Source organism: Eubalaena glacialis, chromosome X, assembly GCF_028564815.1.
Source record: "Eubalaena glacialis isolate mEubGla1 chromosome X, mEubGla1.1.hap2.+ XY, whole genome shotgun sequence".
Taxonomy (NCBI): Eukaryota; Metazoa; Chordata; class Mammalia; order Artiodactyla; family Balaenidae; genus Eubalaena; species Eubalaena glacialis.
In genome coordinates, this window is record NC_083736.1 from 59944123 (window position 1) to 59955988 (window position 11866).

Sequence of the window (11866 nt, forward strand, 5' to 3'; positions counted from 1 at the left end):
CAAGAGATTGGGTTTCTAGCCCAAATTTTGTTCTGTCTTGCTTTTGAAGTGACTTTAGGCAAGTCATTCTGCCTCTGTTTCCTGGAAAATGGGCTTATCTATGTAGCCACCCATCTGCTGACAGGCAGATGTCAGCTATCATTTATTGAGAGCCTACTACATTTTACCTGGTGCTTTGGACGATACAAATGTAAGATACAGTTCCCATTTTCAAAGAGTGTGATCTAGTTGTGGGAGACAGATGAATATAAACATAACGTTAACATTAAATATATAAAATATAATTATATATATATATATATATATACAGAATAAATTTTAAATATAGCAAGTCTTTAAAACCATTTAATAGAAAGTGCTGTGGGGGTCCATGAGAGAGTGATTACTTCTGCTTGGAGGAGAAGATGAATGAAGGGGAAACTGGAGAAGGCAAAATAATGGTAGGTAGATATACATTGAGCCTTGAAAGCTGAATAGCAGTATGATAAAAGATAGGGATATGGTGGAGGGGTGGACATTACAGGAGGAAGAAACAGCCTGAGAAAAGGCATTGTGTTGTGAAAGTGATTGTTGGGTTTGGAGATCAATGAATAGTCCAGCAGAGATAAATCATAAGTGAGATAGCATATCTTACCTGTGTCCCAAGATGGTTGTGAGGATGAATTCAGATAATATAGTTGAGGTGCTTATAAATACAAGACATTATGATGAAGTGCTGAGGGCACAATGGGCTTGGATGTCAGCCTGTCTCTCTGTAGAGCACTACCACCCAGAAACAACTCCATCTAGTTCACTCTCTCCCTCTTCCTCCTATCCTTAGGACATGTACAGTGGCCTGGTGGGACCCTTGGCCATCTGCCGAAAGGGCATCCTAGAGCCCAATGGAGGACGGCGTGACATGGACCGAGAATTTGCCTTGTTATTCTTGATTTTTGATGAGAACCAGTCTTGGTATCTAGAAGAGAATGTGGAAACTTATGGGCCCCAGGATCCAGGCCATGTTAACCTACAGGATGAGACTTTCTTGGAGAGCAATAAAATGCATGGTCTGTAGAAAAGAACCTAACCCTCTTCCAAAGAAGTCCCTACTGGCTGAATGGGGGTATCTGATAGGCCCATCACAACCCAAGGGAGCATAATTTCTGAAAGGATAGGAAAGTGGAATGGGGACAAATTAGAAGAAATGTCTCCTACTACAGTATTATATATTTCATACATAAAATAGGTAATGTGGTCTACGTTAGTTCAAGTGCCCAGAAAGCAGGAAGCTGACTCTGTAAGGTTGCTGTGGTGACACTAGCACATTTTAACATATTAGAGAAGGCAAGATGGACATTTATGACCCTCAATGTACCTGGTGCACTGGCTGATTAGGGCCTCTCTACTTCAAAATTCTGAGTTTAGTTTCGCAATATTATCTTATTTCCTTACCACTCTGGATCTGAGATCTGTTTTCTCAATAGATTCTAATATAGACAAATGAAGGACAGCTTATCTTTTAATCTATTTTTAAAACAAAGGTTCAATTTACAGATGGAAGGATTGGAGAGAGAGCCTCAGAGAGCAGCATACTGGGTTATATTACATACAAATAAGAGCTTCTTGATGCTCAAATGGATTTTGGAGGTAAATTGTGCACTCAAGCCTTCCTTTGTTCTAGAGATTTGTGTATCTTTAAAAAAATAGAGAAAATCTCAAAGAAGAGGGAGAATTTAAGTGCAGCAGACTGTATGAAGTGATTTCTCACTATCTCTTCTAGTGTAGTATTTCTTTGATTTGAGGATAAGTTGCAGCTTTGATAGTGACTCTACTGGAACTCAAAAGTAGTATCTCATTGTTACACAGATTCTAGCTATTTCCCCTTGATGGAAATATGAGTGATTCACATTGAATCCAGTGATTCACAAACTTTACGAAATGAATTTTTTTTAGCTCCTTTCAAATCAGAGAAATAAATTGCCCAAAACCAAAATGGAAAGAGGACACAGATCTTGCTAGTGCAGGGGTTTAGCTAATGCTCATTTCCATCTGTTTATGTGTTTATTCATCCAAACTCTTCAGGAATCAATCTATCTACCTATCTATCAAGCATTTGTTGAAAACTCTCTGAGTGCCGGCACTAGAGAAAAAAAAATAATGTTGGTGTCTGAGGGCAAACAAATAATACCATTTCCCTCACTTCCAGATTCCTGAACCAATTGAGAAAGAGGCAGGGATGCTTAAAATCAAATGTGAACTTACTGAGAAAGCTAATTGGCAAACTGAATTTAGTTCTGCAGCAAAATGGGCTTACTAGTACTCCCCCAACAATGGATAGATTTTTCATCCTGTCATTGACGTAGAGGGACAACAATACCCTCCTCCTTCACAGGGGCAAAATCTTCCGCATGATGGAATAACAAATCCATCTGCACCACTTTCTATGGTCAGACAGAGTTGAGCATATTTAGTCCCTTCTCTCAAATACAAAATTTGGCCAGAGTAAATAGACAGGCTATAAATGTTCTTTCCATTATTTCCTCTCTTGGGATGTAGAGTATAAATCATCTTACCTCTGTGAGAACATGAAAAGTGGGGGAGTGTATCCTGGGCATAGTCTTGACAGTGTGAATTAACATGGTGATGAGTGGTTTGTTGTCTTTAAAGCATAGGATGTGGCCTGGGAAGAGGCAGATGTTGAGTCCCATGTGTTAATATCATTATAAATTCCAAGAATGTGACAGGTATTTTTTTTTAACATTTATTGTAGGCTCAGGTGTCTGCTGGGTGTTCTGAAGAATACAAGGAATATAGTATATACATTTATTTCCTGCCTAATAGAAACCAACAACCTAGTTGGGGATATAAAATTCCACAAATTAAAAGATAGGTAAATGTAGGAGGCAGTTTCTAGTGAGTTCCAAAGGGTGGTACAGACAGTACTGGAGGAGTTCAGATGTGGAAAGGGATGCAGGCAATGAGAGGTGTTGAGAGGTGCTAGATCAGGGAAGTATTATTAGAAGAGGTGAAGGTATGACTGGGCTTTGAAAAGATGGATAAAAGGCGGGAAAATTTCTGGGAGGGAAGATCAGAAACATGAGCAAGAACACAGAGAACATGAATATGGGGCCATATGGGGGGATGGTGAAAAAATCACCTTAATTGAAATAAATATGTTAGATAGTGGTGGATGAGTTTGGGAAGGTAGTTTGGGGCTGTATTTTGAAGGACCTTGTTGGCTGAGCTAAGGAGGCATGAACTTGATATTTTGGGCAGGAGGGAGTTATTAAAGTATTTTAAGCAGCAGAATAACATGATCATATTAGTTATTTAGAAAGACCACTCTTATAACACCAATGTGGAAGATAGACTGGAGAGGGACAAATGGAATAAAAATGAGAGAATTTAGGAGGGTATTGCTATCATCAGAGATGATAGGGATTAGCTCTAGGGTAGTGGCAGTGGTACGTCAAAATGAGAGATATAAAATAGTTTTTCTTCTCTTACAGCCATTAATGGGAAGCTCTATGCCAACCTCAGGGGCCTTACCATGTACCAAGGAGAACGAGTGGCTTGGTACATGCTGGCCATGGGACAAGATATCGACCTACACACTGTCCATTTCCATGCAGAAAGCTTTCTCTATCGGGTGAGCTGGAAAGAAGGCTGAGTCCCTCAGACTGCTTTGATATCCATTAAGAAAGAAGAGAATGAAAAGAAACATGATAATAATCAGTTAAAAGAAGAAAGGTCTTGTACGTGGAGTACTGATCAGGGAATTCTAGTTTGGCTTTGTATCCCAAGGTCAAACATTGCCCTCCAGGCCTTAGCTTTCCCCTATGATATAGAAGAAATGAATGGCTCATTTATGGGATAAGGAGACTGAAGGAATAAATGTAATTGGGTCTCAGTCAGGGACTTGAGGTCCAGTAAGCAGTCATCCTGAATAAGAAATTTCAGAGTAGTGTCTCACAATCTCTGAAAGTCCTTAATCCATTCCTGAACTTCAATTCAGGACCTACCTGGGACAACATGTGGGTTTTGAAGAAGAAGATTTTGTCTTAGGGAAAGGGGTCAGAGTTGTAGGCATTAATGTGGACTTAAAGACTTAGAAGTCCTGATAAAAGTGGTGGCATAGAGGAGAAACTAAATTGAGTTTCATTTCTAAAGTAAATATGTGGATCCTTCCTAGAGGTCAAGGCTTAAGCCTGCTAAAAAGTATGGATATACTAGTTTTTAGCCCCCTAATGAAAGACTAAATGAACTTTACTTTGGAACACTTTAAGAAAAAGTAGGAGGAGAGAGTCTCCTCTGTTGAGTCAGTTTGTATGGGTGGGTTCACAGAGGAGATGGATAAGATGGAATCTTCAAGCTGTTCTCTGGTCTGTGAATCTTGAAGTTCCATGTCCCTGGTGTGGATACCCAAGCCTTTTAATTCCTATAAGCTCTGAGACTATCTCTACACTTCACTTTATCTCTCTCACCCACAATCTCTCTTGCAGAGTGGAGAGAGCTACCGGGCAGACGTGGTAGATCTGTTCCCAGGAACCTTTGAGGTTGTGGAGATGGTGACCAGCAACCCTGGGACATGGCTGCTTCACTGTCATGTTACTGACCATGTCCATGCTGGCATGGAGACTGTCTTTATGGTTTTGTCCCAAAGAGGTAAAGCCTAATTAGGCTATCTTCTAGCACTGTATCTAGCCTGTAAGAACCAGATAATCCAAGAAGTGACTTGCATCCGTCTTCTGATCCCAAGAAGACAGAACAGACCCCTTCTCGTGTTCTCCCAACCAATATTTCTCATTCCCTGTTGCTCCCCTGCTCATGCCCCCTCCTAATTTCTTTGATACTTGTTGAGCTCACATGAATTGACTCAGCCTGGCTGGGCTGTATGCATTGATGCTTAGTGTAGATTTGTTTCCTTTGAATACATTTAATTTGTATGTAAATTTATTATTTTAGAGTTTATTAGAGGTACTAACTATTTCAAAGGAATCTTATTAATGAGTTCTTTTTTTATAAAAAGGAAAAATATAATTCTAACAGTCACCCCTTAATTGGTTTGTTTTGTGGGGATTGTCTAAGGCTGGAAAGAGATATTAGCCTTCAATTACAACTAATCCCGGACAGATGCTAACAAGGATGGAAAAAACTTTTTCTTTGTATTTGTTATATGGAGACGTAATAGCCAGGGTATTTTCTTTACCAATAAATCTTTGTTCATCACCAATAACATAGAAGAGTAGGCTGTGTTGAATTTTGTGTCTTTGGGCCATTAAAGGGTTGAGTCTCACTTCTTAAGCCTCTTAACCTGAATCCAGTACTCATCATTATCCCCCTTGCAAGAGGCTCAATAGAAACTCTTGGGACCCACATGAATCCAGAGAGGTTTTTTTCTCCTGTTCTTTTTTTCTTTTTCTTTTTTTTTAATGTCATGCTGTTTTGAAAACTGGTTATATTGAGGTAGGTATTCTGGGATTCCCAGCCATTGACTTTCTGTCAGCAGGAATAGAAAGTGGGACAATGTCTTTAGGCATTCAAACAGGGCTAGCAAACCAGGGTAGAAAATACAACTCTGCTCTTTACCCCCAGGGAGGGAGACGAATAATTGCACATTATGATTTCCTATATCTTTGGAAAACTTTGTTCTCTGGTAACACATACTGCTAGAATGTGTCTTCCAGTTACTACTGTAGTACTATTCCCTACCACCCAGACAGGCACACATAATTCTTTGTTGTATTCTGTCAGTCCTTAGAATCAAAGTCAAGTGGTGAATTGATGTATCATCAAGATGCTATAGATCCAAAGCAACAGATTGTCTCCATGTGTAGTAAGGGGTCATGTCAAATATGGACCATCTAATAGATAAGAGACTGCATCAATACATATCATCAAGGAACTTCCATGAATAAGAATAGCTTACCTCTCTCTATAATAATGAGCCAGTCCATAAATTTTACCTATTTACCTTTTGTTTGTTTGACAGACTATGGTCTAATTTGATATTGTTCCAATCACATATAAGCTAACAGGCCAACCAGAGGGAAGAGTTGAAGACAGATAGGGAATAAGAGACTAATTGTTGGAAAGGGCTTCCTGGTGAAGAAGCAGGGGATGAAAGCCAGAGCTACAAAAAAATATTAGAGTGGGGTAAGGTCATTTTTTTCTACTAAAAGAAGAGGGAAAACAGAAAAAGACCAATGTGTAGGTTTGGGTGAGAGGCTTGACAAAAAGGTAGATATTTCTGTCTGATGGTCTGTGTTTCATCTGTGATGGAGGAGACAGAGTCATCTACTGAGGATGAAAGATAGATGGTAGTGTAAGGGGCTTGAGAAGAGTGGGCAAAGTGGTTATGAAATAACCACTCTGGGTGGTGGGGAAAAAGTTAGTCTGAGTGATGGAAAATAAATTAATTATTGCCAAGCAGCATTGAGGACTTAGTTGAAGTTGGGCCCAAAGAATACTGATCTTTACAATTGTGTGATGTTTCTCCACCAGCATTCATCATACCAGAAAAAAATACAAGGAAAGTATAGTTACTGGGGTTTCAGCAAACGATTATAACATTCCTGGTAAGTTAGTAGTTGAAGTGATAGACAATGGAGTCCAGCCTGGCCAGGAATGGAAGAAAAAAACAGGATGAAACTGGTGAGGTGAGAAAACTGGAAGTGTCCAGGAGGTCTTCATGAGAGGAGAAAATAACAGGTGAAATAGAATAAATAGCATTAGAACATGGAGAGAATAGGAGGCTGTTGTTAGATTTTAGACTTATGAGATGGAGCAATTCTGCATAATTAGTCCAATGTGACCATAAGAGTGGTTGATAGAGTTGGAGTATATTTGAAATTTGTTAGAGTTAAGAGGTCTAAAAACTGTGAGGCTTAAGTGTTGGATAGGTCAACACTCATGATGGGAATTGAAGACAAGAAAGACTGAGCCACGTACCAAAGACTTCCATGAATGAAGAGAACTGCTAGGTAACAGTGACAAGAAGTGGTTGTGGGTTTTTAGCCAAATAATATAAGCCTCAAAAGAGATGGATCTTTGCAAAAAGGGGAGGAATAATAAATAATATCAAAGCAGTATTGAGAAGATAAAAAGGAAGTACAGTTCTCAGAAAAGAGCTCAGCCTCATTAAAGCAAGAAGAGGAAGAAGTATTCTGAAAAGGTTGAATATGTAGGGATGTAGGTTTGACAAAGAGCAGGGGCTTCCTGAAGGAAGACTGGGAAAAGGTGGCAAAAAGAGCAATAATGAGGATAAAGTGCCAATAAATATGTAAATATTGGCAGGGGGGTGACTTACCTTTTGGACTCCTAAGCCTATGCTCTTGCTCATATTTTGTGTCACTGCTCAAAATCAAATCCACATACCAATACTGACTTTGATCACAAGATAGTTAATTCCAGTCACCTCCATTTTGCTTACTATATCACAGAGAGTTTCCTCCAACCAATGCTAACCTCCTACAACAAGCCTGTGGATAGGTAGGAAGAATAATAGGACTAACCTCTTTTTTCTTTTTCTTCCAGAACACTTAAGCACTACCACCATCATCTCTGAAGAGACTGGAAAAGGTAGGGAGAATGATATACAGATTGGGTAGTTATATATGTTGTGCATTTGGGGAAAAGTGCAGTGCCTCTAGAAGATGGGTTTCACATGGCTGAAAGGTGGACCTCAATACTAGCAGAAAGCATCCTGAGATTTATTTAAGACTTCAGAAGCCAGGAATCTAAGGTTAAGCTTCCAGTTAAGCTTCCCTCAGCATGTTTTTTCTCTCTGACCCCCATGCCCAACCTCCTGAGTTGAGGAAAATTGTCTCATCCTCAGTTGAAGGCTACTATCTTTTCCTCTTACTAATGTGTGAGGGGGAAAAAAATTCAAGGTCTTGCTGAGTTGTGAATGAAGGTGCTATAGCACAGACATGAATTCCCCACAAGGACAGTGTGAAACTAGGACAAATGCCATTCAGTCTGCACCAGGTAATTATTCTTTCATCTATAGAATACTAAATAGTTGACTCTTTAGAACCATCCATTTCTGTCCTTCCAGAAAATAGAGATTCTTATTCTATCCAGGCTGGGTTCAAATAATGCTTTCACTCTCTACCTCATTTGTACCTGAACTGAGAAAGATTCAGAAAGTTCTGAGAGGCTAGAATGGATGTTAGAGATCTTCAGTTTAGTCTGGAGGTTTTTCAGCTCTGTTTGGAAAGGTCCTAATGAAATAAGTATCTTATAAACAGTCAACCAGGGGAATAGGGTATGTCCTGGAGGGTTAGGGAGAGGTAAGGTGAAGCAGAGAGAGCAGAGTGACATACCTATATGTGTATGTATTTGTATATATATACACACATATATTTGTATATATACATATTTTGTGCATACATTTGTATATGCATTTGTACATATCAGTGTGTACATACATACATACATCCTCATGAGCTCTTGTCTGTTAAAAAGGTTCAACAGTGGGGAAAACCTCTCAAAACTGGTGGTCTACTAAAGCCCAATATTTTCTGCATGAGAAACTGAGAGATGGAAAGTGATTTTTCCAAGGTCACAAGAGAAGTAAGTGGTAGAATGTAAACTCAAAACCAGAATGTTTCCCAGCTTCCATTTGAACTCATTATATTTCATCTTCTCTCAGTTCTGTAAGAGTATTGATTCATCCAAGTATACATTCATCAAACACATACTAACTGCCAGAGACACCACAAAAGTAAGACATAGTCACTATTTTCCAAGAGATTCATGTCTAAAAGTGGAATGAGACACAGAGACAATAATTGCAGTGCTGGATACTATATGTTATTTTTTTAAAGTGGGGAAACAATAATAACAACTGATCAATTATTGTGCATTTGCTGTCTTCCAGGAGCTATGTTAAATATTTTATAAATATCAACTCACTCAAGCCTCACAATAAACCACTGAATTAAGTATGGTTATTATCCCCATTTTATAAAAGAGGAGACTGAAATCCAGAAGTGAAGGTGGATTAGGTCACTTGGCCCAAGCAAGTAAATTGTGGGAGTACAAACAGTACAGGTACTTTGGGCACACAAAAGAAAGACCATTGTTAGTTATACAGCTGAATTGAAGAAAGCTTTGCTGAGACCTATAATGTTTAAGCTAGGGATAGAATGGTGAGGAAGAAGAAAGGGTGTTCAGGCAACTGGAGCAGCATGAGAAAGTCTTGGAAGCCTGAAAGAGGCTCACCCATTCTGCAGAACAAAGAATGAGTTGCTATCCCTGAAGATAGTAAATAAGAGTAGGCTAAGTTAGAACCTGATCGTGAGAGTTGCAATGTCTGACTTGAGTCTGAGCTTTATTCCATAGGCTAATTGGAGATCATCAAAAGTTTGTATGCCAGGAACTAAGAAAATTAGATATTTCACCTAGAAAGATCAATGTGACATCAGTGTTATAATGACCCAAAGATGGGAGAGACCAGACAGCACAGAGGCAGGTTCTTGTCATGGTCCAATGGTCAAAGTGAGTATTGATAAGCTAGATAATTGAGTCAAACTGCTTCTCAGGAGTTTCTACTTACTGCTCCCAGTTCTACCCTCTGGAACCACGCAAACCAAATTCAATTCTTTTTTTTTTCCCCTACATCACAGGCTTTTATATATTTAAAGAAATATGTCAAGGCCCTTCTCACTCTGAGTGTTAGCTCTTTCCATGTGGGGATTGGTGCCTCAATGCTTCCTAATGATTTTCTCAGCTATGACATTTTGTTACACTGGTTCTCTGTAACCTCCGAATCTGTCATCATTGGCTGATCTTTTGAGGGATAAGGATAGTTCCTCTGTCCTATTTGGATGACCTTATTTCTCCTCTCCCAGAGTTGACTATAAAAGAAGACATTTTAGAGTATTCTCCATCCCAGGGTTCCCACTTTCCTCTTGTTCCATTTCAGTAGCAATCCCCAGAGACATTGGAGAAAGCAATGTGAGGATGCTGGGCGTGCAGATCCCTGTAAAGGATATCGAGATACTGACTTCTGTCTTGATTGCCATGGGTGTCACTCTCCTGCTCATTGCTCTGGCTCTTGGTGGTGTGGTGTGGTACCAGCATCGGCAGAGAAAGCTACGGCGCAACAGGAGGTCCATCCTGGATGACAGCTTCAAGCTTCTGTCTCTCAAGCAATAACAGCTGGATCCTGGAACTGCACATCTGGAACACACTCCCAGCAGGCCATGGACTAACAGCTGACCTCACTGTCACTGTCAAAGGGGCATGAGTTTTAGAGAGGCAGAGGAGGGAATCAAACTCAAGAGAGTATTTCTTCACTAATTTATTTACATGGAAATGATATGTTTTCTTTTTCTTTAGTTTCTTTACTCCACCTGGGCACCTGGGGCCAAGTGAGTCCCCTAGTATCTAATATCACAAATTTCAACAGCTATATTATAATATCACCCACTGACACTTGGAAGGTCTGGAAATTTCTAAAAACTGACTCTTCTCACAAAGTAGATACCAAGAGTAAGTTTCACTGTTTAGGTTTCTACTGCTTTACAGGACCTAGGCAAGTTCAATTTGAACTGAGGCTAAGTGAGCTGTGATGATAATCCAAATCTAAACTAAGGACTAAGAACATAGGCATGATGGGGAATTGGTGGGGTGGGATTTTAAGATCTAAATTGTATTTTGATTCTTCTTGGCAGTGGACTATTTTGGTTAAGTGGGTAGATAGGATATTGTTGTCATGAGCAACTACAACCTTTGGAGGCAAAAGCTCCTCAGGAAGCCAGTACTCCAAGTTCTTGGCACAGTTGCACTGAAGGGAATGTTGTGTGTCCTCTCCATGTTTTAGTCAGAAAATCCTACACATTAAAGTGCTTGTTAGAACACCATAAAAGTGAACTTGCTGATTTTGATTGTCTCTGTGGCCTCTGGGAGGTTGTGACTGTTATTGAAAAAGAGAGCATGCAGCAAGACTGGTGGGGGTGACTAGTGTTGGGCATAGAATGGGTCTGCCTATCCTTTGTGGACCCTGCAGGTTTGTGTTTTGGAAGTGAAGAAGCTGCCCCAGAGGAAGCCTCAGAATCATAGTGGTGGGTACCATCTTTTGACCCATAAGTGCCAAAAGTATTCTGAATGCTAAGAAAAGTTGCCAGAGGGAAATAGAGGGCTGAAACTAGGCTCAAACCTTTACACTGGGCAAGGAGAGGTGGGCACAGATCTAATGGGCTCTTTTGGTAGTTGGGGGTATGAGAGTTCTACTTGCAATTTTGAGGGCCTCTTTATGGGGTAGAGTCCTTCCTCTGGTAATTTAAAGCAATATTCCTTTGTCACTTACAAGTTCAAGCCTCTCTGAAACCTTGGTCAGAGAGCACAGACAAGACGCAGAGTAGGGATGGGATAAGATGGCCCATTCTTACTATAGTATCCATAATACCATTTCACATGGCAAGTGGAGAATGGAAGAGGCATCAAGGACAGTTAAAATAATAACTGAAATGCATAGTGCTGTACACTTTACAAAGCATCTAATACCTGATTGCATTTTACTTCCCTTAGTTCTATCAGGGTGATACTTTGTTTTACCTTTTAGTAAACAAATGATTATAGAGAGTAAGTGATTTTACCCCAGGCCATTCAGCTAAAAATTGAATGGGGATTCAAGCCTTCATCTATTCCACTCCAAATACCTGCTTCATCCTTCTATATCATGGAAACTCCACTAATCTCCATCATTTGTTACCCATATTGAATCCAACTTTCCTTTTCCTGTCTTTCCAGCAAAACTGTCTGCCTAGTTAGCAATGCTTTGCAGATTAACTGTAGAAACCCACAAAGCTGGTGTTCAGTTACTAAATAATGTTGAAAGTTGGAGGGTAAAACACAGGCCAGAGCCCATCATTCATCT

At 39.8% G+C, this 11866-nt stretch overlaps 1 protein-coding gene across 7 annotated transcripts in view; it reads left to right on the forward strand.

Annotated features, from left to right (window-relative positions):
* The window catches only part of HEPH (hephaestin), an 86734-nt gene extending 75891 nt beyond the window's left edge, over positions 1-10843 (forward strand). For 3 of the 7 annotated variants that reach the window (XM_061179519.1, XM_061179522.1, XM_061179521.1), the window contains 5 exons: positions 821-1046; positions 3489-3628; positions 4482-4644; positions 7516-7560; positions 9911-10843. In XM_061179519.1, the coding sequence (XP_061035502.1) occupies positions 821-1046; positions 3489-3628; positions 4482-4644; positions 7516-7560; positions 9911-10143 (807 nt within the window). In that variant the 3' untranslated portion in view covers positions 10144-10843. The remainder of the gene's footprint in view (positions 1-820; positions 1047-3488; positions 3629-4481; positions 4645-7515; positions 7561-9910) is intronic. The other 4 variants (XM_061179520.1, XM_061179523.1, XM_061179524.1 and 1 more) reach the window with 4 other exon arrangements.
* Positions 10844-11866: the final 1023 nt, after the last annotated feature.